At 38.9% G+C, this 27,581-nt stretch overlaps 1 protein-coding gene across 6 annotated transcripts in view; it reads left to right on the forward strand.

Annotated features, from left to right (window-relative positions):
* The window catches only part of DPH6 (diphthamine biosynthesis 6), a 376,150-nt gene that overhangs the window by 118,631 nt on the left and 229,938 nt on the right, over positions 1-27,581 (forward strand). For all 6 annotated transcript variants that reach the window (XM_073348883.1, XM_073348884.1, XM_073348880.1 and 3 more), the window contains exon 6: positions 16,446-16,507. In XM_073348883.1, coding sequence (XP_073204984.1) covers positions 16,446-16,507 — 62 coding nt within the window. The remainder of the gene's footprint in view (positions 1-16,445; positions 16,508-27,581) is intronic.

Genomic DNA, 27,581 nt, shown 5'->3' on the forward strand with positions numbered 1-27,581 from the left:
ATGTTTGCAAAGACAAAAGATATACCCAAGTGGACTATTAAAGAAAGCTTTATTGAGTGGCACGTGTTCTGTAACCATACAGAAGCAGATGAGAACCTTATTAATGGCACAATACATCATTTCCAAATTACAGGACTCTAAGCAGTTTTTCATGTAAAAGTATCAGATTAGGGTTTAAGAATAAAACTGACAAAAACCCCTTTTTGTTTTGGGGTCACTAAGGTTTTGTGGGTCATTAGACCAAAGAATGGCTAGTATAATAGAAAAGAGTCAGTTCTACATGGGTGGATAAAAATATATATCTGATAAATTGTGTCGAATAACCTTGGCATGTGACAGGTCTTACATTCAGCATAGATGTGACACTTTCACATTGTATCTAATGCCTTTTTCTACTGCCTTAAATACCCTTTTTAAAAATAAAGGGGTAATATTGTGGTGTACTATTGTTTAAGAGTTATGTGGAGTACCTTTAGTTGTTTGTTCATATCCTGGCTTGAAACTACTATCACTCTAAAAAAATATATTTTTATTTATTCATTTTCCTTGTTGAAGTCATTTCAGCTCCAGCTGGGTTCCCTTGTCACAACTCTTTAGTTTTACAGCACTTACTAGTATGGTCTCATTTCATTGTTCTCAGTGGATCTTTCAGTGCTGTTAGCATTATTAAAATGACTAGAAACACAAAACTTTGTCATTCACTCTCAGTTTACATGAGATGTTCCCAATTTGGGGGAGGGAGAGCTCAGTGGTTTGAGCATTGGCCTGCTAAAGCCAGGGTTGTGAGTTCAATTCTTGAGGGGCCATTTAGGGATCTGGGGCAAAAATTGGGGATTGGTCCTGCTTTGAGCAGGGGGTTGGACTAGATGACCTCCTGAGGTCCCTTCCAACCCCGATATTCTATGATTCTATGATTTTTAATACCATTTTCTCCTCTGGTGGGGGTGATCAGGTACAATCTATAGGAATTAACTGCCTCACTTCCTCCCACCAACCCATCTTTAAATAAAGAAAAAAGCTCAAGATCTTTTATTTAAAAGAAAGAAAGTTTCCAGCTCATGCACAGCAAACAGAGAAGGGATGTTGCTTATATTTTTACAACACTTAACATCTCAGTGTGAGATAGAAGAGTAAGATTAACTAATATGCTTTTTCAGAACTAAGTAATTGTATGTCACCAACTGAACTTTGTTTCATTTGCTTTGCTCATAAGCAGCTCTCTTGAACTGTATGACAATTTAGTACTTCTTACAAATTGTTTAGAACCAAAATAATTTTTAGTTTTTAAACCAAAATCCATTTAAAAAGTGGTAAGACCTTGAGTGATTCAGAAAGTGACTTTGGGGTGACATCGTTGGTGACCTGTATCATCCTTGAAGCAAGATAAACTTGTCTTTTGTATCTCAGACGCTTTTAAAAAGTTAGAATTGACTGGTTACTGCACAAAGAATGCTTTGTGGAGTATTCATTTAAGGAGAAAATACCGTAAATAGTTGTAGATAGTAATTAGATAGAAAATCACTGCTGCCTTTATTTTATTTTTTTTGGTTAAGGTAAAAAGAAAGATCTTATCAGACTCAATTTCTCACCTGCCTCAGGCAGTCATAATTAGATATAAGCAAATTTAATGGAGCTTGTGTGCTCTGGGGCCATTCTGCAATGCTTTAATAATTGCATGCTTTATTAAAGTAAGTTTAAGGTATGAAGGCTGTTTAACATATCAGGTGGCAAAGAAGCTAAAGATACAGGTTACCTACTTGCCTTTTATTTTAATAATCAAAGGCGCTTTTAAGCCAAATTGCTGTGAATGTATTTAAAATAACAGATTTAAAAGTCTGAGAGGTGATGCATTAGATGGTATACTGTACAGATGTTAAAACAACAAGCAAGTCAGGTAACTTGAGCTTGACATTCATCAGCATTGGCATGCCCACACACCCTCCCGTGTCCTGTTTTCCATTAACTTAGTGCTAATATTGGAAAGGTAAAAGTCTGTAGGTTTATGTAGACAGCACATAATTATACAAGTAAATGAGCATTAATTTAGTACATTTCCTTAAATCCACCTTTACAAATAGTTAGCCTTGCCAGCAGCAAGAGTTTTCCATCTTGGAATAGTGTGCTGCTTCAAATGATGGGAGACCAAGTACTTTCACTTATGTGCAACAGGAACACTGTTACAGCTCCATACTTAATGTATCTTCATATCCCTTCTGTTATATGTTAGTCAGTTTCAGTTTGTCCCAAGGCCAAAACTTAAAGTGAGTATATTTCAGAGGTGCCAATAATAGGAGATAAACACCCAATAACTCTGCAGCAGATTTGACTAGGAATAGCAGAAAAATGTTTAAACAAATTTATCTCCAGCATCCTCTTGGTGTTGCCCAGAGCTGCCTACAAAGCTGTAACTGTGATGAGCTTTTCCTGAAAGTATTTCCACTTGAACTGTAACTTTAGCAAATTAAAATGATACAGGTTAGCTGAAAAATAGCTGGTAATAGCTACTTTTATCATACAGGCACCTTTACCACAAGATCCTGTTATATCAATTGTCCAAGGGAAGCAGATGAAAGAGCATAATAAAGCATCAGCATAATCATGAAAGGCCTGATTTTGATGCCCTCACTCAGACTAGACTTCAGTTAGGTCATTTGTGGGTTAAGGTACTATTCAGCTTGAGTAACTGTGTCAGAATCTGTACCTAAATGATTCCACTTCTGTGCATATAATATGATTTCTCAAGTTAACTTAAGATCCCATCTGCAACAGGTCCTAAACTAAATTAGTTATGCCTGCACATTGGGCAGCATATTAGATGCCCCTGTGATAGTTTACTTCCACTCCAGAGCAGTAGGGAGAATACATCTTTGGGGATTTCCCCCACCTCCCAATATGATCTATAATGATTTCTCAACATCAAGGATAATATGAAGATAACATTTATATTTAGTCTGATTACAGACCACTTTGGTAGACTAATTTATATGACCCAAGTCAAATGTTATCTGTAAGCCCTAACTACAATGATATATTAAATAACTTAATGATAAATTTGAGTTTTGTCTATATCATTTGAATTATTTTAATGTCTTATTTACAATTAAATTGACTTAACTTCAGAGCTGTTAGCTTTTCCCAATATTTTAACAATAATCTTCTGAAAGTCTATTAATCTTCAGTGCATTTTATTAAGGACTAGTACAGATTGTTTTCTTGAGGATCCAAGAAAAAATGGCTTATTCAATATTTTCATCAAAATCAGACTTGCAAAGCCAAAATTTCTAGGTTTTATGGGATTAATATGTATTACTTCAGTCAATTTATACATTGCAGTTCCTTCCTGTTCTCTTACAGTGTAATAATTATCCATTGTAAGATTGAACCTCTGAATAATAAATTGTAATCGTTAGGTCAAATAATAGAAGCATTCAGCTAAGAAGGCAAGTCTCTCTGCTTCCCATGGTAAATAATATTTCTAAATCCTAGTCCTTTTATTAGACCGTATAAAAGAAAATATATTGTAACTCTCTATTTGTTTGGGAATAATGGAAGCAGAGAATATTGATTATTTATTTCCATTGCAGTATTGCATGAAAGGCAATCCTGGCTCCATTGAAGTCAATGACAAAACTCCCATTGACTTCAGAGGAACTAGGATTTTTACCCAAAGTCTCTAGGGAAGACCTCAGCACCCAATAGCTCCCATTTAGGTACATAAGTGAGAGCTTCTGGCTGTTGAGCTATTTTTGAAAATCTGCCTCATTTAGTTAAATGGGAATGGGGTTCTTTTAAAAATTGTACTCCAGTTGTCATTTCTGAGTAGTTTTGAAAATCTATTCCCTGAATCAGGATTGAGGGGAGTGGCTTCATGCTAGGTGCTATCAGAACACAGAGGAAGACTGTCTCTTCCCCTAAAAATTTGCAGTCTGATTTTCCCAGACAATTTAAAGACATGATTTGACAGGTGAGCGTTAACAAACAAAAGGAAAGAGGAGGAGAAGGGGAACAGATAAGAAATCAATATAAGATCCCCTTCATAGTCCTCCAAACTGCACTGTAAATACAAACCTTTTTCACATTATATTAAAACTAAAGAACAGGATATTCTTTTTTAGCTAGTTAAGCTTATTTTAAGTTGTTTTTTCATTGCTTTTTCTGAGGTAGTCACCAGAACTTTAATAGAGTTTCTGACAACATTCACAGCCTTTACTTTCAATGTCATTTGTTTTTACTAATGGGAAAAAGACTGCTTTCGTTTATCATAATTTTAAATAGAAGATAAAATGGCAAATAATTTTCTTATCTATCACCCAGTACAAGAATTTAATGATTAACTATTCTCTTGGAAATAAGATAAGACATTCTCAACAATGGCCTTTACACATCTTTTTTTAAAAGACCCTTCTTCAATAAAGTTAGCCTAAATGACTTTCTTGCGCACAAATCTGAAGACTTGTAACTCGTTTTTATTATTGTATTATTTGTACCTTTGACACAATGGTAAGTCAAGTGGATGCCTGGCATGCACTTTAGGAATGTCTATCATGTTACTCCTTTTATTTATTTTTTCTCCTTAAAAATCTTGTTTGTTTCCTAACCAGCACATACTATAATAATTACATTTTTGAGCAAAGCTTCCATAATTTGCTCAAACCCTATGGAATGTAAATGTATTTGACCTTTTTGCTTCAGACATGTTTCCTTAATGCATATATGGGCTGAATTCAGGTAACCATACAACTCACATTATTTAACAATAACAAAAAAGAAAGCTAGCTCTCTGTCACTTGTTGTCCTGTGCTATCAGAGGGGTCATGGCTCTTGAGGCACCAGGAGCCATTTTGCCCTATTGCACAGATATTCCCATTCCTTACATAGGGCTCAGCATGGAAAACGAGAAGGTGGTTGTGGGAGCAGGAGACAAAAACACAGTCAAAGCTAGCAAGGGATTCAAGGATGATGTGATGAGAAAGAGGCAGTACTAGAAGGGATCTGGGATGAAGTTGGAGGAGAGGCACTTGAGGTAGCAGTTGTAGATGAGTTTGGAAGTGAAGGGAGGCAGTATCTGGGAGAGGATACTGTTGGGGACTAGGAAAGGCTTTTGAGGATGGGATAGATCAGAACGTGCTTTAATTGTGAGAAGATTGAGTCAAAAGAGATTGAGAAGGTTAAGGACAGTCAGGAAGAGAGATGGTTACTGGGGTAGGTGGAAGGGTTAATGGAGGAGAGTAGCCAAACAACTTTATACCAAAAAGTTAGTAGACTTCATTTCATTCCACACCTTGGGTTTTTTTAGTTGACCATTTGTGCCTCAGTGGGAGTTACTGTGTGCTCAGCACTTGGGAAAGTCAGCTCACTTATTTTAGGTGCTTAAATATAGATTTAGTAACTTGACTTTTGGTTCCTATTTTTTTTAATTATTGGCCTATGTTAATAGAGAGACAAATAAATTTGTTAGTCTCTAAGATGCCACAAGTACTCCTTTTCTTTTTGCGGATACAGACTAACACTGCTGCTACTCTGAAACCAAGTATTGACCTGTATTCTGGAGACAGGTAGCAGAGACCTCCTGGTCACACAGTGTCTGTCTGTAGATATTTTACTAGAGGCATTGCCAACTCTTAGGCGGAGATGGGTAAAACAAAGGTATCTGATACATATACAGTCTCCCTCTTCCCAATTCTGGTGTCTAGCACCTCAGCAACCCCTGGCTGCTGGAAGGAGGAATTGTAGGGGAAGTCCTGCTCACAGCCCCTGCAATACTAGCCTGGAGCATGTTCAGTGTCTCTGTGAAGATGGTGCACGCACAGTCCAGTTGGTACATATACTCTGTGAGGGGATGGAACACCTCTGAGCAGTTTGTATCTTCAGAGAATTTATCTGCCAAACTCTAACAAAGTCTCTACTAAGCATATGCAAACTGCAGTTTTTCACAGGTTTATAGTTTGGGTGAGTTTTCATAGGGATAGTAAAAGGAACATCCTTAACAGTTGGGTAACATCTACTCCCCTTACCCCTGCCAAATTTTAAGTTCCTGCTCTAAAGTATAGAGATGCTAGAGCTTCTCAGTGAAACAATTGTAAGAATTTTTTTAATGTGGGTAAAACAGCATATTTTCCCCTAATCTCATTCTCAAAAATGGTTGAACTATTTTAGCTTAAACTTCCCCAAATATAGTTCGGACTGAGCCAGGCAGTTGATAAGGAAATTTTCGGCACAAATAGTTAAAGTTTGGCTGTTACAAGCAACTGAAAGCAAAGCCTTATAATGGAAACTTTTGGGCCTCTTTAACTATAAACTGCACTACCTGTGCTGTCGATAATGTAATATTACACACACAAAAATATGTTAAAAGAATATTCAGGTTGCAAAGGCAAATGTTCAAAAGTTAGGAAATGTCAGAATTAAGGCTACCTGTTCCATCTTAATTCTGTCCCTTGTGCATTATGATAAATGCTTTAATTACATGATTATGTTTTTTCCACAAGACCCTTGCTTCATTCTGTGCACAGGATGGAGTCTCTTAATGAGCAGCTATTCAATATTTTGTTTATCCTAATTGTTCAATGTGTGACCCCAAGGTTTATATATTGAACCATACTCTGAAGACAGAATTATTAATTTACTGGGTTTTTCTATGGTGCTCGTCACTATGGTATCTGAATGCTTCACAAACATCTATTAATTTATTTTCACAACACCCCTAGGAGGTGAGAGGGTGGCATTATTCCAGTTTTGCAGATCTGGAACTGAGGCACTCTAAAGTCAAAAGTATCCATTAATTTTGGATGTCGTATTTGAGACACCTATGACCCGATTTTTCAGAATACTTAGCATTATATAGCACTTTATAAGTTCAGCTAGTTTCCTTTGACTTCAGTTGCAGTTGAGTGCTTAGCACTTTTGCAAATCAGACCCCAGGCTCCAACTCAGGCACCAAGAAACCGAGGAACACTCTATTAGTGATTCCCTGTAAAGAATCTGGTTTAACTGACTTGCCGAGCATCACACAGGAACTCTGTGGCAGAGGCAGAGAGAGCATCCAGTTCTCCAGGGCAGCATTAAATTACTTTAACCATGAAAATGTTCTTTCTCTTTCTGCAGTTCTCTGCCTTATTCACTACACACATTCCAGCTTCTGCAACAAATGAGCCCAGGGGCCAGTAGACAACAAAACCCTCATTCATCCTTAGAGCAAGTCCATCCTGTGCTCTGAATGAGGTAGCGGGTCTGTGGAAAAAACAGTATGTGATCGTGTAATTAAAGTCTATACCATACACACCAAAGCAACGTTAATTCTGGCATAACCTAACTTTTGAGCTCTTGACTAAATAATGTTCTTGTGATAATGCAGTTTTGTGTGTGTTGTTTCTTAGGTTTATAAAAAAAGCAAACAAGAAAAAACACAGAAATTGTGGCATCATATTGACACCTACATGGTTCATCAGCGGGACTGGAATCTATAAATCCACCACACAAACTTCTGCCACTTGACTCTGTGTCTCAATCCCATTGTTCTTGCCTACTGAGTCCCAGTCTCCTTACTCAGCCAATTCCTGTTTCCCCCTCACAGCTTATTGTTGCATCTGTCAGCTTTCAGTCCTATCTCTGTCTTCCCATACCCCAGTCTCCCGCCTCCATGGCTTATTGTCTCAGTCTTGTTTCATAGCCAGTGTCATTTTGCCTCCCACACCCTATATCCTTGTCAGATATCTCTACCCTTCCCCCATCCCCTCCCCTCACTGGTTCCAGGGCCTAATCTCCTTGTACAGCCAATCCCAGTCTCCCTCCATCCCGCAGTTTTCTCATCCAGTCTCAGTGTGGGACCCTCTGTTCCCCCCCAGACAGCTAGCTTACAGCCGCCCATGTCTGTTTGCCTCACTGGCTCCCAGTTCCAGCCTCCCCCCTTAAAGTCCCGGTATCCTTGCCCAAATATTCCCAACTTCCTCTCACCCCCTTCCCAGCTTTAGTCCCAGTCTCCTTGCCCAGCCAGTCCCAGTTTTACTCCCTTGCCACCCTTTCCAGTCCCAGTCTTGATAGAGTCCAAATCTACTCCTTTCCCTTCTCTCTGTGTTCAAATCAGGGAGCTTCCTACTCCTGGTGTCGTCATTGAAAGCACAGAAAATACAGGCTCACTGCTCTCAGTTTCATTGCCCAGCACAGAGCAGTTATTACTCTGAAAGGCATGAACAGTTGGTCTCTGGAGATGACACATGCACAGTCTGGTCAGCACTAGGAGCTCAGAGGGGCTTGAGCGTGGTCAGTGAAATCTTTGCAGATTTTAATTGCTAAAATTGAAGAATTTTCTACCGAGTATGTGGAAATTGTGACTTTTGAAAAGCTTATAAATTGGCCAGATTTGGATGAATTTTCACAAAGCTGGCAAAAGGCATGTCTCTGATACAGTGGCCTCTCCCTTGCCAAATTTAAAATCACTGCTCCAAGGCATGAGGGCGCTAGAACTGTTCAAAGAAAAGAATAACAGAATTTTTTAATGTAGGGAAAATTACTTAATTTTTCCCAACCTTGTTCTATGATATTTAGAAACTGTTTTGGCTGAAATTTCAGGAAAAAACCCTCAGATTGAGGCAGACGCCCAGCATGGAGTCCTTGCCAAACAGTTAAAGGTTGCCAAAGTTATAAACATCTGAAAACAGAGTCTTATAATGAGAAATGTCAGACAATCTTAATAATAAGTAGTATTACCAGCCCCACCAGTCAGAAATTCTTTTAAGGTTTTAGTCAGCTTTTGTGATGACTGAGTAAAACTGATTAGAGCCTACCGATATACAAGTTTTTGTGTTAACCATATTTTCCCAACCTGCTTCTTGATGAGCTGCAGCATGTACTGTATTGGATTTTGTTTTGAGTTATGGGAGCACAGGAAATGGATGACATACACAGTTACCCACTACTAAATAAAATTTCCCCACAACCTTTTTCTAAACCATACAAAATGTAACGCTTTAAAAAATATTTGCCTGAAAAAATGTTGTTTTGTCAGTTGATGAAACAATCAAAAATTTCTTCAGAGTTACACTTTCTAGAGAGGTTTCCTTTACCTACCTGATCAGGCTAAATTGGCTTTGAAATCCTGAATTTAATTGGAACAAAATTAGCTTTGATGTTCCAAAGACTCATTAGAGACTATAGAAAAAATTCAGTCTGTTAATATGAAGAGTTTTAGGATCTTTTCCCAGCTAGAATTCTGAAATTTGATGAGATCAGATTTTATCCTAGTTTAGAAATATTTGATTAACTTTTGAAAAGCTTCTTTAGAACTGGATTAACCTGGAAAGTATAAACCAAAACTGGCCTGGAAGAGGACAGTTACATTTAGCTTGACCACCTGTCATTAGAAGGGTTCTTGAATTTCTACATTCAGCCTTGGCATAATTCTAACACTGGGTATGTTATTCGGTAGAAAAACACAGTCAAATTAAGTTTATTAAACTATATTATACAATAATTAGAAAAGAATCAAGGTGGAAGATATATTTAATGGAGCTAACATATTCTTGCACCTTCCCTCTTTATATATATTTACAAATATTCAAAGTTTTTAAAAAGTTTTATTTTTGGAAATGAAATGTCAGGGAATCCATCCCACTCGCCATTGTTACACAGTCTTTCATTATATATCAACTTGCCCAAATTATACCACCCAACTAATGTTAACTTTATCTATATATAAAATGACAGGGTCTAAATTGGCTGTTACCACTCAAGAAAGAGATCTTAGAGTCATTGTGGATAGTTCTCTGAAAACATCCACTCAATGTGCAACGGCAGTCAAAAAAGCGAATGGAATGTTGGGAATCATTAAGAAAGGAATAGATAATAAGACAGAAAATATCATATTGCCTCTGTATAAATCCATGGTACACCCACATCTTGAATACTGCGTGTAGATGTGGTCGCCCCATCTCAAAAAGATGTATTGGAATTGGAAAAGGTCCAGAAAAGAGCAACAAAAACGGTTAGGGGTATGGAATGGCTGCCATATGAGGAGAGATTAAAAAGACTAGGACTTTTCAGCTTGGAAAAGAGACAGCTAAGTGAGGATATGATAGAAGTCTATAAAATCATAACTGGTGTGGAGAAAGTAAATAAGGAAGTGCTATTTACACCTTCTCATAACACAAGAACTAGGGGTCACCAAATGAAATGACTAGGCAGCAGGTTTAAAACAAACAAAAGGAAGTATTTTTTCACACAATGCACTGTCAACCTATGGAACTCCTTGCCAGAGGATGTTGTGAAGACGAAAACTATAACAGGGTTCAATAAAGAACTTGATAAGTTCATGGAGGATAGGTCCATCAATGGCAATTACCCAGGATGGACAGGGATGGTGTTCCTGGCCTCTGTTTGCCAGAACCTGGGAATGGGTGAGGGGATGGATCGCTTGATGATTACATGTTCTGTTCATTCCTTCTGGGGCTCCTGGCATTGGCCACCATTGGAAAACTGAATATTGGGCTCGACGGACCTTTGGTCTGATCCATTATGGCCATTCTTATGTTCTTACCTTATTGTTTTGTTTGGAAATGGAAATATTCTGTTGGAGATACGCTAATTGGTTTTATATTGTTTACTAAAGGCTTCATTCTGCTCCATTAAAACCAGTGGGAATTTTTCTGTTGACTTGAATGAGAGCAAGGTCAAGTCCAGAATGTGTCATACATATTTTGAAGGACTAGTCCCATGATCCTTCATTTGAAGTATGAGGAGAACAGTTCCATATCACCCTTTCATGTGGCCCTCCCAGTCTTTTGTTCCCCATCCATTCTTCTGTGTAAGCTAGATGGTTAGTTTCCCAGTTCAACCTCACTGGGCTGTTTTCTTCATGGACTGAAAAGAGATGGCGAGAGAGATTATTTTTCTTCTCATGAATTTTCCCTCACTTTTTCTATGTCCTTTTTTGCCTCAACTTTCATATGATACCCTCTCTAATGAAGTTAAGGTAAACCCCTTCCCTGCCAACCTCATCTCACAAGCATGATCCCTATCTTCTGTATCTTGGTAAGTCTATCACTAACCCTCCCAACAGTAAAAGGAACTTTTCAGCAAGGTCAACCAAACCAAGGATATTTAGAGAACAGGATGGATTAAAAAAAATGTGGGAATGTTTTCCAAAAGGCAATGATAGTGGAAAATTTTAAATACCATACCTATAAAACTATTTTCCAAGCTTCCCAGATAAAATTTATCCCAATGTGATATAGCATGTCAAATTTCAGGGAGATGTATTTTTTGAGGGGTGCGGGGGAAACACAGATAGGAAGGATTGGAATATCAATCAATGAAAAGGAAATCAGTTTCAGCCTTAGCTATGGAGCACCTATTGCTTTTCTATAATTTGAAAAAACCAAAGTGGGTCAGAATGGGTAGCTTGCAGTGGGGTATCTCTTACAAAATCTGTTACTGTAATACTGTAGCTGCTGCATGGACAGTGGTGAATTTTTCGCAGTGTATTCCATGCATCTGGGATTAGAATCTGTCACAGTGTGGTTTATTACAAGAATTGCACAGCAGACTCTTCATTGGAAGCAATAAATAAGATTTACTTTGATTTTCTTTTAGGATTATTCTTTGTTGAAATAAAGGGAAAAATGGGGATTTAGTCTATTAAAATATTTAATTTAAAAGCATATAGTCACTTAAATTCCAAAACATGCATAAAAGAGGAGATCTTTTTCAAACTATGTTTTCATAGATATAATGAGTTGTTACATTTGCTGTTGTGTAAAGCGAACATCATGTTATGAAAACAGAGCCTTGAGGTTTTTTTAAAATTATATCATAAAATGTACCTAAGAGAGTGTGGACTTAATTTTAAGACTTTATAGTATACTTGTGTGTGTGAACAAAATGGACAATTTAAAATATATTTTGCAGTCATGTAATGTATTCTGATTTTCCACTTCTGAAATGCCTAACTGTTAGTGGTCATCCGTACATTTTACTCATTTTTATGCACAACAGTGTGAGGATTGAAATTTGGTAAGTTTCTATATAAATTCTTTTGCAATGTTGCAGTTAATTCTAGCAGTTGTCTTGTGGCATTGGGCAAAGTGGGTATTAACAAAAAATTGTTCTGCAGTCCTTGCTGAGTAATGCAAGCAGGTATTCAGTTCCTGTCAATGAATTTATCAGGAATTACAGACAGACTAGAAATTGCTTCTCAAAGTGATTACACCATTTGTACTACCACATACTGATTTTACAGTAAAACTCTTGGCCACAAAAGTTGAGATGAGCACACAATTCATTTTACTGGGCACTGTTAAAAACAGCATTATCAAATCTTTCATGATGTTTCTCTCATCATATACTGGACTGTCTCAAAGAAATAAAGCCTCACGTGCTTTCTTGACAGCAGATAATAAATTAACTGCTATTATTCAATTGGGGAGTTGAAAAATGCATTGAAAATAATGGGGCATAACATTCTAGGGTTAACATTTATTCATAGATGATTCAATTAAATAAAACAGGCATTAACTTCAAGGTCAGTCAGTAAAGTAATAAAATTGAATATTTTAATTGAATTGTAATTGCTTCCCGTTGATACATGCAAGTAAAGTAAAATAGATGTCAGCTCTGCAAATTATGGGTTCTTCCTCCTAATTAATTTCTTAATTCTGTGTAGTTATCCAGGGTTTGGGCCTAGTTGTGGGTTTATCCACCCATCCAGCTTTCTTCAGAACTGGTCACACTGAGGAAGAATCTGTATGATGTGATTAAATAACATGTAGTAAAGGTTTACAGTATATTCTTCTTCTGCTTCAATCTAAATCATTATGAGACTCTAAAGTAATCTATACCTTTCTTTAAGGAAAAAGAAATACCAAATAGTTAAAGTTAAGCTGGGTTCTATGATTTATGGTTATATATAAATATTGATAGTTCATTACATTGATAGTAGAAACCGGATTGGTAATTACATCTGACTGATTATGAGAGCTTTCCTTGATTAAATGTATACCACTAGAGAATCGCAATTTGCAGGTGACTGGTTCTGAAGGTATTGTAAATTCATCTAGTTCCTAAGGCCTTTATTAAACCGTAGTTTATATCCACTCCCCATACAGATTTCATTGGAAAGGATCACTTCTAAATTGAATGAAACTGCAAAGGAAATACATATTTTTCCTAAGAAAAATTGAAGTTGTTAGATAAGAGGAAGCTATACTTAGAAACTGAAAGTGTGACAACATTGCATTTTTACAGATTTTAACACAGCCTTGGAATATATTGCAGGTTCAATCTTGTGTGCTTTCTACAGTATGGGTCTATTTGTAGATTGTGTACATACTACATTATCATTGTACGTTTCAAAACTATTGATTGATTATGATGGAATGAGGATCTGGTCCATAGGAAATATGTAGGCATCTGCTTATACCACATAAATATGGTGGTTGTGATAGTTATAATCTCCTTAGCTCCATGATCATTGTATAAATTTTACTTTCTGCATCGCTGTGGATATTGCTCAGCTCTGTCTGTAACATTGTTTCTCCTACTAGAGCACTTCATGGAAAATCAAAAACACTAAGAAAACAAAAGACAAATGCATTGTATAAACAAAATATGTGAAGGAATGGGGCAATAAAGTTTTATTACCACTTTTTCTGGAAAACCTGCACCAGTTACGGCTGCACCGCTTGTGAATAATGATTTCCTTCCAAAACAGTAGTGATAAAATCTTTATAACACCTAACCCTGTCATATATTCTATATTTGTAACATAATTGTGAACTATGACTTCTTGTCATAAATTCATGCATTTTGGATAGTACATGTATAGTTTCCTATTACTAAAATAATAATAAAGGATACAAATATGCAAAATGGACACAGTCTGCCAGCACAGGTGACCAGATCTAAAGTATCAAAATAAGCAGGCAAACCTAGACAAAAGGGGGAAAAAAATGATAGTTAACATAAAAAATACAAACAAGCAGATACAGTATTTCATTGATGAAAATTAAAAGAATGAATCAAAAATTTACAAATACTAAAAGAATTTGCAAATAAAGCACAGAGAAATCTCTTCCTGTTCTATGGCTAAATAGCAGATAACTGAATCTCCAACCCAGCTACAAATGCTTAAAAATAATGCACTGGTGGCCTGATCCTGTGCAACTGAAATCAGCGGGAGCCTTGGCATTGATTTCAATGGAACCAAGATTGTCTTGCGGTGCCAGATATAACTCCCAAAATAAAATTAAAATATTTTAAAATTATTCTCACAATAGCCTCAGTCATAATTGGATATCATCTTATCTGAAGATGCCGATTACATTATCAAATCTATAACAACATGAAGCTTCACTCTATTAATGACATACAGAAATTAATGACTTTTTCCATTTTAGCTATTAAGCAGTTTTAAAAGTACTTCCCTCAGGTTGTGAAAGAATTTACAATGTGCTTCAATGAAATGTTTAAAATCTTCCTTAATGTTTTGAATCTAACTTATTTAAATTGTTTCAGCTTCACAGAATTTTAAATAAACTAAGTCCATTATCACCAAATTCGAATGTCAGGCAGTTTACTTGAAATTAGCAAAAACGTAATAATAATAATAATAATAATAATAAAAATAATAATTAATATATCTTACATTTATAGAGTGACTTTCATATTGAAAAGGAGGACTTGTGGCACCTTAGAGACTAACAAATTTATCTGAGCATAAGCTTTCATGAGCTACACGAAAGCTTATGCTCAGATAAATTTGTTAGTCTCTAAGGTGCCACAAGTCCTCCTTTTCTTTTTGCGGATACAGACAAACACGGCTGCTACTCTGAAACCTTTCATATTGAAGGATCCAAAAGTGCTTTACAAGCTATACTATAGATATTGCTTCATCCGCTCCTGAAATGCAGCCATCTCTGGTGGCAGAAACAATGTAGCCTAGGAAATTAGGGTGAATACTATGTCCAGTGAAAAATATTGGAATAATTTAGGTACAGTTGGCAGAATGTAACTATTCAGATGGGGTAATTTTGTCAGCATTCCTCCTCTTTCAAAAATCACCACTGGATTTTTATTAACTTCAAGTAGTTAGGACCTCTATTTTTTTTTTAAAGTTTCAGCTGAAAGATGACACTTCCAGTAGCATAGTGCCTCCTCAGAGCTAAGTGGGATATTTGTTTTGTATTGACTGAGAAGGAGAAAAGTTTCCTCATACAACAGGTTCTGAGGCGCGATTGGGCATGAGGTTTATTTTTTATCCAAATACTGACTAGCTCCAGTTGTGTGCTGTGCTCCCAAGAACGGACTATATCACAGCCTAAAATGATATCTCTGTGGACAAAACACAAAGGTAAAGAGCTAATACGGGAGAAAAGGCAGCCAGTTAAATGAATTCATTTACAAAAAGAAGGTCATCATCAATATTTACACCTCAATGAAAAAATAACTGTTCAGTCAAAATGAAAAATGGAAAACACACAAACGTCAGAAACACTTAAAAGAAAATTTAAAGATACAAAAAGAAATGCAGCAACAAAGGAATCCTCACCTTCCAAACTGAAGGGACACTGCAAGTATAAACCACTTTTATGCTGTGTGTGTGTGTGAGAGAGAGAGATACAGATACACATACTGTATGTGGCTTGTCATATGTAAGTCATACGTAAAAGAAAATAGTAGGCGTGCATTGGCAAATTTGTCACTTCTGAATAATGGGGGAACTATAGAGTTAGGTTTTTTTTATAGCAGCTCACTGTTACAAACACCAGAGTTAGAAACTGACCAGTCAACCACACACCTCATTTGAAACCAGAAGTGCACAATCAGGCAGCAGAATAGCCAAGACAAAAAAACAACAAAAAAAAAGCAAATGTGTATAATATAATATATTTAATAAATATGTATTAAAAGTAAACTATGAAAAAAAGGAGAAAGCAGCATTTTTCCTCTTCGTAGTAAAGTTTCAAAGCTGTAATAAGTCAGTGTTCAGTTGTAAACTTTTGAAAGAACATCCATAATGTTCAGAGTTACCAACCTTTCAGCGTTATGAATAACCTCCATTCTTGGGGTGTTTGTAACTCTGATGTTCTACTGTATCTACCAACATAAAACTTGCACAGACTGGTAGTATTTTATTACTATGAACCTGAGTTATCTATATTCCCTTGTGCTTGATGAAGTTTCTTAGAAATGAACTCATACAGTAAAACAATACATTTTCCAGTTGACACAGTGCAAAGGAAATGAACCGTATTTTTTACAAGCATGGAAACTGGTTGCCCAAAGAGAATAAGTGAGAGAATTCTAGCTCAGTACATTTACTTTAGGATCAAAATGATTTTAAATATACAGGAACTGACTTCCAAAGGACAAAGTTACAAAAAAAAAGTCCACTTTGATGTCTAAACTACTTTCATTATTGTATTTGTTAAATATATTTTAATATATCTTGGCAGGTTTAGATCCAGATAAACATCTAGGAAAAACGTTGGATCAAATGGAGCCTTATCTTTTGGAGGTAAGTATCACTTAAAGCATGCTCAAAATATGCAGTGTTTCAAAAGAGAAGTTATATATATAGAAGCTCACTTAATAAAATTAATAAAACTTAATTCTAGAAGCAGTTACTTTCAGAAACAAGGTGTTGGGTCAAAGTTTGTTTTACAGAAGACATAGACATACTTCATATGAGATTGGAACTCCTGTTAAAGTCAGTTGGCAAGACGTGTCATATTGTATGTTTTGAAAAGTAAGGTAGAGGATAAGAACCCTCAGTATTAAGGGCAAACTGACTTTTAGGTAATTATGATGGCCTTAAATACCCAAAAGTAATGTTAAAGTGGCTGATCATGACAGGGACTGTCAGAATTAGATAAATATCAGCAGTACTGAGAAATAAAACATTTTGGAATTTGAAGGGGCAGCCATGCATTTGGGAATCTATATGGAGCAGTTTTGTGCTCTGAAGCAGATGTGATATGTGCACAACAGTAAAGATTAATTTTAAGTTAATCTAAGGGTTTTCTAGGGCGGTATGAGCTGGAAAACTCAAGAAGGAATAAGTGGTTGTTTCCTTTCCCATAGCATCAAGGGTGATGACTCCATCAAAAGTCATCAACTCTCTTAAGAATAAGAGTAAAGAGCATATATTGTAGTTAGAATATAGATGATTATCTGCAATTTTAAAAAAAAGTTTTCTAACTTTAATTAACAGGGATACTCTGTGCTAAGCATCCAAATATAGACAATATTTACCCTGACTCTTCATTTACAGGGAACTCTTTTCTCAGCATAGTCTCAGTAGCTTGTCTTGGCACTGAGATTATCTGAGAAAGAAGAATCTAGGCAGGAATCCTCCTGCCTATATGCTAGAACATTTTATTGGCTGTAGTAGCTTCCAAAGCCCGCTCCACTGAAAGGGGTCAGAGTGGAAAGACTGGAGCATGCACTTAGCCCCAGAAATATCACCCGTATGCAGCCTTCCCAAATCCTCCCCACCATTTTTTGACCAGTTCAACTGTACCAGTTTTACTGTCGAAAGTTCCCCCAGACTTGGAATAGGGATGTAGTGGGAAGGATTTGTGCTGAAGTATATAATTAGTTTCTAGTGGAAAGGAACGGATTGTGTAATGTCCCCAAGAGCATTTGTGGGACTGTTTTCCCTACACAAACTAAAATTAGATAATCATTTGGCTGGATTTTCCATTCTCCTGAACATGAAGCACAACACTTAGATGTGGTGTTCACTGTTTTGAGGAACCAAAGATTGCACATCTGAACCTGGTTTTCTGTTTTAATTGTATGTCATGTGGAGTTGCGTGGCTTCAGAATGAAAGATGGATGCCACAACACAGATGCAAAGCCATTACCAAGATTACTTGTGGCCTTATACAGATGTTCAAACTTCTTTGTGACTTGAGTGTTTGTCAAGAAGGTTTTTCTTTAGGAATTATGGGAATAACTTTGCTGAATAGAATATCATCATAACCAACTGTTTCTTGGTAGCTAAAATACACCACTAAGTTTAACAAAGAAATGATGCTGTACCAAAAAATGAAATAGAGAGCAAGAGCAACAAGTAACTGCAAGAAAAAAATGAAAGTCTTAGTGTACTGGAGTTCACATAGTATCAGTTATAAAAGAGTGGGTCTAAGTGTGAATCATAGAATCATAGAATATCAGGGTTGGAAGGGACCTCAGGAGGTCATCTAGTCCAACCCCCCGCTCAAAGCAGGACCAATCCCCAATTAAATCATCCCAGCCAGGGCTTTGTCAAGCCTGACCGTAAAAACTTCTAAGGAAGGAGATTCTGCCACCTCCCTAGGTAACGCATTCCAGTGTTTCACCACCCTCCTAGTGAAAAAGTTTTTCCTAATATCCAACCTAAACCTCCCCCACTGCAACTTGAGACTATTACTCCTTGTTCTGTCCTCTTCTACCACTGAGAATAGTCTAGAACCATCCTCTCTGGAACCACCTCTCAGGTAGTTGAAAGCAGCTATCAAATCCCCCCTCATTCTTCTCTTCCGCAGACTAAACAATCCCAGTTCCCTCAGCCTCTCCTCATAAGTCATGTGTTCCAGACTCCTAATCATTTTTGTTGCCCTTCGCTGGACTCTTTCCAATTTATCCACATCCTTCAGGTAGTGTGGAGCCCAAAACTGGACACAGTACTCCAGATGAGGCCTCACCAATGTCGAATAGAGGGGGACGATCACGTCCCTCGATCTGCTCACTATGCCCCTACTTATACATCCCAAAATGCCATTGGCCTTCTTGGCAACAAGGGCACACTGCTGACTCATATCCAGCTTCTGTCACCCCTAGGTCCTCTGTCCACTGTCACCCCTAGGTCCTTTTCCGCAGAACTGCTGCCTAGCCATTCGGTCCCTAGTCTGTAGCTGTGCATGGGATTCTTCCGTCCTAAATGCAGGACCCTGTACTTATCCTTATTGAACCTCATCAGATTTCTTTTGGCCCAATCCTCCAATTTGTCTAGGTCCCTCTGTATCCTATCCCTGCCCTCCAGCGTATCTACCACTCCTCCCAGTTTAGTATCATCCGCAAATTTGCTGAGAGTGCAATCCACACCATCCTCCAGATCATTTATGAAGATATTGAACAAAACCGGCCCCAGGACCGACCCCTGGGGCACTCCACTTGACACCAGCTGCCAACTAGACATGGAGCCATTGATCACTACCCGTTGAGCCCGACAATCTAGCCAACGTATGCAGTGGGATGCCATAGAAACATGACCAGAATCTATAGCTACAATATTGTGTTTATAGCAGAACATTTTGCATCATGATAAAGTCATACAGGAACAGTTTAAATTGTGAATCACTGATAAGGTTCAACAAGGACAAGTGCAGAGTCCTGCACTTAGGACGGAAGAATCCCATGCACCGCTACAGACTAGGGACTGAATGGCTAGGCAGCAGTTCTGCAGAAAAGGACTTAGGGGTTACAGTGGACGAGAAGCTGGATATGAGTCAACAGTGTGTCCTTGTTGCCGAGAAGACAAATAGCATTTTGGGATGTATATGTAGGGGCATTGCTAGCAGATCGAGGGATGTGATCGTTCCCCTCTATTCGACATTGGTGAGGCCTCATCTGGAGTACTGTGTCCAGTTTTGGGCCCCACACTACAAGAAGGATGTGGATAAATTGGAAAGAGTCCAGCGGAGGGCAAGAAAAATGATTAGCGGACTGGAACACATGACTTATGAGGAGAGGCTGAGGGAACTGGGATTGTTTAGTGTACGGAAGAGAGGAATGAGGGGGGATTTGATAGCTGCTTTCAATGGTTCCAAAGAGGATGGATCTAGACTGTTCTCCGTGGTACCAGATGACAGAATGAAGAGTAATGGTCTCAAGTTGCAGTGGGGGAGGTTTAGGTTGGATATTAGGAAAAACTTTTTCACTAGGAGGTTGGTGGTGCAGCACTGGAATGCGTTACCTAGGGAGGTGGTGGAATCTCCTTCCTTTGAAGTTTTTAAGATCAGGCTTGACAAAGCCCTGGCTGGGATGATTTATTTGGGGATTGGTCCTGCTTTGAGCAGGGGGTTGGACTAGATGACCTCCTGAGGTCCCTTCCAACCCTGATATTCTATGATTCTATGAAGGTAGGGATCTGTGTAAGCCTCGAAAAGTGACATTGGTGAGGATTAGAAATCTCTGTTTCCCTTCCACGGTTTCACTTTGTCATTTATGTGAAAGAAACTGTATAGATTGGGTACACTTAAAATGTGTTTTATCCCTTCTCTCATTGCTTTACTTCGCTTATTTATACTTGAACCTCTTCTGCCACTACTTTGCTCCATTGTCCCATTCTGGGACTGCCACCATACTTTACTACTATACGTCTCTGACTGCATAGTGCTGACAAAGTGCACCAGAGGGGTGTGATTTATAAACCGCTCTAACATGCTGCAGTCTAACTGCCTCATCTAGACCCTGTTGGCACATTCTAAAAGGTACATAGCTCACATTAACGTAGTCCTGTTTCAAAGGTACTTTTTAAAGTGTGCCAGCAAGATCTACCCAGGGGTAGGGAAAAGTATGGCACGTTAATGTGCTTACAAATCCACACCTCTCTGGCGCGCTTTGCCAGCGCTGTGTAGATCAGCCCATACTTACAAGTAAAACGTTTATTCTAGTTTTAGAGTTATTAACGGCTCTGGTGACACTCCCCATTTTAAGATGCGGGAATATCACTGGAAACTGTAATATCTTTAAAACTGGAATGAACTTTCTGTGTGTGCTCACTCTACATGGTAATCTGAACTCACTTTATGAAGATGGCTGAGTATCATGAGTTTTACAGATGAGGAAACTGAGTTACTGTGAGGTGAAATGATTTGGCCAAAGCAGCATAGGAAGTTAGTGTGAGAACTTGAACTAGAACCCAGTTTTACGAACTCCTGATTTGGTACTTTAACCACTTAAGCATGCTAGCTCCTTGTGTTTACCACTTGCCTGTTACATTCCTGAGATAGCTTCACATTTTATAACATCTGCCCAGAAACATAACTGTTGCAATATTTAATTGCTGGTTCAGTTTTTGCCCCTTGTCTTCTGTGTGTGGTGGGCTACCAAGTAATGCCCGCTAGCTGATATTGCATTTGAAGCTTGGTATCCAAACCGGAATCCACATGCAGTCCCGACCAAATCAGTACAAGTTAAGACTTTGGCATTTGTTTAGCACAACAAGAAAGAAACCTCTCTCTGGGAAGCAGGTTTATTGACCAGGATGAGTTAGCTACGTGTGTGTAGTACACAGGATGCAGGGGAGATGGCTTGGGAATGGTAAATTCACTATGTTCATTATTTGGAAACTCTTTGGGGGCAAAGGTAATGATATACAGTTATATGTAGTTTAAGGCCATAATAAACACTAAAGTGGTTTATTTTTTCCCACTGACTTCTGAAGTTCACTTAAAAACAATGTTTCCATTATGCAGAAGCTGTTTCTACAGGATCCTGATAACTGTTTGCAAAGGAAGTAATAAGAGACTTTTGTGGTGATTATGGAATTATGAATAATGTACTTCAGCTCAGAATGTGCACAAGAAGCAAAACGAACTGGAGCTTGGGGTACTTAGTAAGGGAGAGTAGAGGAATAATGTCTTGCTGTTGAAACCCTGCTAGATTAATTGGAGTTGGAAGATGCCATAGAAATGGGGTGCTGTGTCAGTGAACCCAGACAATAAGAGGAAAGATGGTAGGATGGAGCTGACCAATCTCTGGGAGGAAGAAGGGTGTCTCTGGTAAGAAACAAAGTGAGAGGTGGAAGCAGGAGAGAGGGAAAGAGAGACAAACACAAATGAAAACTAAGCCTTTCCTATGTTGTTTTTCCTATGTATTTTAAGTGTCAATATATTAATTAGTTGCATAATAGCGACAACAAATTTATGTATGTTGTTCTACAACAGAAACTTCATCCTTGTGAACAAAGAGGGCCATATCATCAACTATTGCACATTGGCATTGTTCCATGACCAATAGCTGTGATAGGGGCTTTCAAACTTCATTGCACCGTGACCCCCTTCTGACAACAAAAATTACTACACAACCCCGGGGAGAGGGGAGACATTGGAGCCTGAGCCCGCTTGAGCCCCACCACCCCAGGTGGGGAGGCCAAAGCCTGAGCCCCACCCACCTGGGTGGGGGGGGGGTTAAAGCCAAAGCCCAAAGGCTTCAGCCCCAGGCAGGGGCCTGTCACCTGAGCCCTGCTGCCCAAGGCTGAAGCCCTCAGGTTTTGGTTTTGGCCCCAGCAAGTCTAAGACTGTACTGGCAACCCCATTAAAATGGGGTCACAACTCACTTTGGTGTCCCAACCCACAGTTTGGAGCCGCTGCTCTACGACCAGTTACACGATCTGAGGAGCTTACTCCTTGGTGAATAAGAAAATGGGAACTATTTTTAACAACATAATAATTGTGTCTTCAAACTATTGCATGACCATTCAATAATTGATTTTAAATAATTTTGCTTATTTAGAAGCAAACATATTTCCAATATTTACTCTGTATGTGTGAATAAGAGAGATAAAAATGATGGGGGTATTAGTCCTTTTTGATTATTTTATTTGCCTCAAACATTTTTCTCAATCCTCATTGTCTGTGGTATCCAAAGTTTCAAAGTAATTCTTACCAAAAATGTGAGCTTGGAGCATAATGTAACTGGTAATGAAGTAGAGAACATTTCATCTCTAGGTCACTGCTATGAATGCAGCACATAGTAGTAGTGACCAGAAGTCATTACTGTCTGATGTCTGTTCAATGACCTGTGTAAAATGAGATTGGCAGTCGCATTGCAGCTCCTAGTATACTGGTTGATGCATCACAAAAACTCATTACAGTTGGCTTCTTGTTGACCATCTCAAAAGAAAGGCAAGGGCTGACTGGGTATAAAGGACAGAACTAACTTCTTATCAGGGTATCCCTCCAGCAGATTATTGAAATAAATTGGCAGGACATCATGAGTAAGCTCACACAGCTAACATTGTTCTGCAGCTCTTTTTGTGCATGCTATAAAAGTCAGCACAAATAAATTACTTTTACCAGATAGGTGCCTTTAAGACCTAATGAAACTGAAGCATTAACTACAAACTGAAGATAAATGCTTGGGTTTATGATTTTAAAAATCTTATTTTCTAGCAACCTGATGAAATCTTTCACATCAGAAACACTGACAGACATGAAGGGATAAGGAGAGAGCCCAGACATCACGGTGAGGGGGCCGAGAGGGGACTTGATGCCTGAGCCAAACAAAGGAAAATACCATATTAACTCCATTAATAAGGCTGCATCTCTCACAGACCCCCTTGGCAGGAGGAGCCCAGAGGCTCCTTATTCCCTCGGGGCAGAATGTCTCTTTCTGAGGAGCCATTTCAGACACACTTCCCCAGTTACCCCGGAGCTGTGATAATAGAGGCCATCTCCAGGCTCTCCTCTTTCATTGCTGCTGTTTGTGCTCCTCTCATCCCAGTCCTGTATATCTAAGATATTTATATAACCCACCATGACTGCACTATTTGAGTGACTCACAAGATTTTATATATGTAAGCCTTCTGCCAGCTAGGTTGTGAGGTACATCCATTTTACAGATGAGGGAACTGAGGCACATAGAGACTACAGGCCAGATTTTCAATAGTGTTTAGTCACCTAAAGATGCATATATGCATCTATTGGGATTTTATGAATAGCACCTAAGCAGGGTAGCACCTAGCTCTCACTGAAATTAATGTGAGTTGGGTGCCTAACTTGCTTAGATACTTTTGAAAATCCCACTAGAGGTGGAGATAGGTGCCAGGTACCTTAGAAAATCTTGAACAAAGTGACTTGCTTAAGGCCACGCATAAAATCTGTGGTGTAGGAGGGAACTGAACTGAGGTCTCCCAAGTCCCAGGCTCACACACTAACCACTGAACCACCCTTTCTTTCCAGGCCACACTCCCACTGTGAAAACCCTTTGTGGCTGCAGTTACAAAGTGAGAGGCACTATGCCCTCAACATGCCCCATTGTCTCTACGCTCTGATTTCTGATAGGCAAGAAGGGTGAATAATTTTATAAATGCACACCTCTAGTCTCTATGGTTTATGCTCCAGCCATATATTAGATTAATCTAGCTGAGTCCGTAGAGGCTAGTCATGTTTAAATGTAGAGGGTTCCACTTCCTGTTTTCTTCTTCTTTCCTTGGGAGATTCTGGCTCAGCCCATGGAAAGCACTTAAAATCAAGAGTCTCCTGGTGTGGAGAGTGGCAGAATGGGCCTGCAGTGCTGTCATTGTGCCATATCGCAGAGGAGGAAATTACATATATGTGACTGTGATGCCACCTTTTTGCCCCAACTCTGATGTTTTCTGACCAGAATTAAAAGCATCAGGGTTGGGTTGTTACATAAAAAACCCACAAAACACTATTTTCCTCTCTCCCCGTCCTCAGTGGAGATACCACTAATAGCAGATATAAGAAGCTATTTACTTACTTTAATTTGTGAAGTCTTTATCAAACCAAAGCATTAGCCCTTTTTGCTGGTGGAGCATGGCTGTGAAATGAGCTTTCTGAGAAAGGTAGGTTAAACCAAAGATTATGATGGAAAGCTTTTGTCTTTGGGAAACATTTCCATAATAACCAAATGATGAGAGGAGAGGGGAAGAAGAGAAGATACATTGGATATGAGAGAACCAAGGGAATAAAGGGGCATGGTTGCTGCTTCCTCCTCAGTTTTTTCTTACTGCTCCTGGTGAGAGGTGGAGCTCCCTGCTGCTTCTGAGCTTTGGCTAGACAGCCTTTGTAAAAAAGAAAAAAAAATTGTATATATAGTTGTAGGTTAGTTTAGTGTAGTGAGTAAGTTAGTTTAAACTAACCTCACCCCTGTTAGTGATAAGCACCAAAGTTGCCTAATCTGCTTAGGTGAGCGACATGAGGGACAAATGTCCTATTTGTACCTCCTTTGAGACAAGAATGAAAAAACAGAGGGATTTTTTCCTTAAAATACATCTTCTCAAGAAGGCAGTGCATCCCAAAGGGGCCTTCTGGCTGCCTAGCCATGTATATGTTGAAAGATTCTTGCACAGTCCTTCGATCACTGGGTATCTACACTCCAGTAACTAAGAGGAAGCAGTTCAAGTCCCAAACAGAGTACAGATCTTAGCACCATCAGAAATTTCAAGATGCCTCTAGAAGGAGATCTAAGCCTCCCAGACATTGCCCATTGGCATCATCCACAACAGACCTTTGTACACCAGACTTTGATGACTTTGAAGCAGTCAGTTTGATATTTCAGTTGAGGACAATGTCTCATCTTCTACATACATCTAAACCCTGCATTGTGGAAGTACCTCTTTCTCTTTTACAATGCATTGGCAGAGATTGAATCAGACAAGTGGGTCATCAGCACAGTAAAGGTGGGTTATGTTATCCAGCTCACCCTCCTCCCTTTCCCCAATCCATCTTCCCCATACCTTTTCAGGAACCTGTCTTACAAGACTGTTTTAGATCAAGAATTACAGTCTCTATTGGAATTGGGAGGAATAGAGGAAGCTCCTTACCGACACAGAGGGAAAGGCTTCTTTTCCTGCTACTTCCTGATTCTCACAAAGAGAGATGGGTTTGACCCATTCTGGTTTTAAGAAATCTGATTGAATTTATCAAAAAGATGAAATTTAGAATGGTCATTGTGGCATCTATTGTCCCTTCCTTGAAGATTGGAAATTGATGTTTGCCAGTAACCTGCAAGATGCTTCTTGTCATGTGGAAATACATTCCAGCCACTGAAAATATCTTCAGTTCATGGTACCCATCATGCATTACCAATACACAGTGCTATTCATCATCAGCCCCCAGGGTGTTTTCCAAGCTTATGATAGCAGTAGCAGACTGTCTGTGTCATTTAGGAGTTCAAATATTTCCTGACCTAGGCGATTGGCTAGTTCAGGAAGGGTCAAGGTCTGCCATCCATAACAGCATCCTTTTTGTCAAACATCTGTTCTGTTGTCTAGGTCTAAAACTGAATGTACAGAAATCAAAATTACATCAAACACAGTGAATAAGTTTCATAGGGACTGATATCAGTACCAGGACTGCCATGGCCTACCTCCCGATGGACAGGTTCCAATTCATAGCCTCTGTCTGAGAGCTCAAGACCAACTTGAGAACAACAGTGCATTCTTGTCTACAGCTCTTGGGACATATGGTCTTGTGCATGTACATGACTTAACATGCCAGAATTCACCTCAAATGTCTGCAGGCCTGGCTATTGTCCGAGCAGACATTCACTGGACATACTCATTTGCATGCCTGGGTGAGTGTGTGAGACCCTTAGAATGTATGCATAGGGGTTCCGTTCCTGCCACCAGAGCCAAGTATGACATTGATAGCAGATGTGTCCATTAGATGTTGGGGACCCATCTGGGCAAACTTCAGGCTCAAGCCCTTTGGATGCCTCTGGAATTTTCATTCCATACAAATATGCAGGAACTTTGAGGTATCGGGCCTGCGAGATGTTCATTTTCAAGTTCTCACTGACAATGCCATTACTATATTTTATTGGAACAAGCAGGGAGGTGCAATGTCATCTCAGCTGTGCCGGAGAGCAATCTCTTTCTGGATAAAGAGCAATATCTTCCTAAAGGCCTTTCATCTCTCAGGGTTGAGGAACACTATTATGAATTCCCTCAATAGGAACTTCATAGACCATCACAAATGCTCAATAAAAAGGGGTGTTCTGCAAGGAAGCTTCCGTCAGTGGGGATACCCAATAACAGACTTGCAACCACTCTAAACATCAGACGGAAGAGATGATCAGGATGATCAGGAAGCTCAGAAGAGACAAAGCAGCCTCATAGCATTTACCTGGCCAAGGCAGTGCTGAAACAAAGATTTTCATTAATTCTTACTACCTCTGGGTGAAGATCTTTTGTCTCAAAATCAGGGGAAATCACCGCACCCAAACTTGCAAGCTCTTTACCTAACGACACAGATGATCTCTGGTAGAGCAATGAAGAAAGAGTTTGTTGCTGAGATGTCCAAGCCATTCTGGTGATTCCACCAGAGTCACTTATGCAGCAAAATAGAAAAGGTTTTCAATCTGGGCAGAATCTCGTCAGCTATCTCCTGATAATACAGATGTTAGACATATATTAGACTACCTGAATAGTGTCAGTTCAGTGAGTGTCCATTTAGCAGCCATTTCTGCAATACATCCCACCAGTGGATGGGGTTTTTTTGTAGCCCTTGATATCTGGATTTTAAAGGGTCTTATCGATGCGTACTCTTCTGTATCCAATTCATTACCTTTATGGGACATAAACTAAATATTGATGTGACCCCCCCTTTTAACCTTATTCCTGCCATTGCTGTCAACGAAAACATCGGTTTCAGTGGTGATTACCTCTGTAAAGAAGGTGTCAGAATGCCAGGCACTTCTAGTTGACCCTTCTTTCTCTCAGCTTGGCTGGTCTTAAGATTTCTTCTTTCATAATCTGCCCATCTCTGAAATCTCTTTGCCAGAGGGCTACTTTCCCTTCCTTACATTCAGGGTGGAGTTTATTGAGCCATATCTGTCCCAGTCCTGCAGTAGTA

This window comes from Lepidochelys kempii, chromosome 6 (genome assembly GCF_965140265.1).
Source record: "Lepidochelys kempii isolate rLepKem1 chromosome 6, rLepKem1.hap2, whole genome shotgun sequence".
In the NCBI taxonomy this organism is placed as follows: Eukaryota; Metazoa; Chordata; order Testudines; family Cheloniidae; genus Lepidochelys; species Lepidochelys kempii.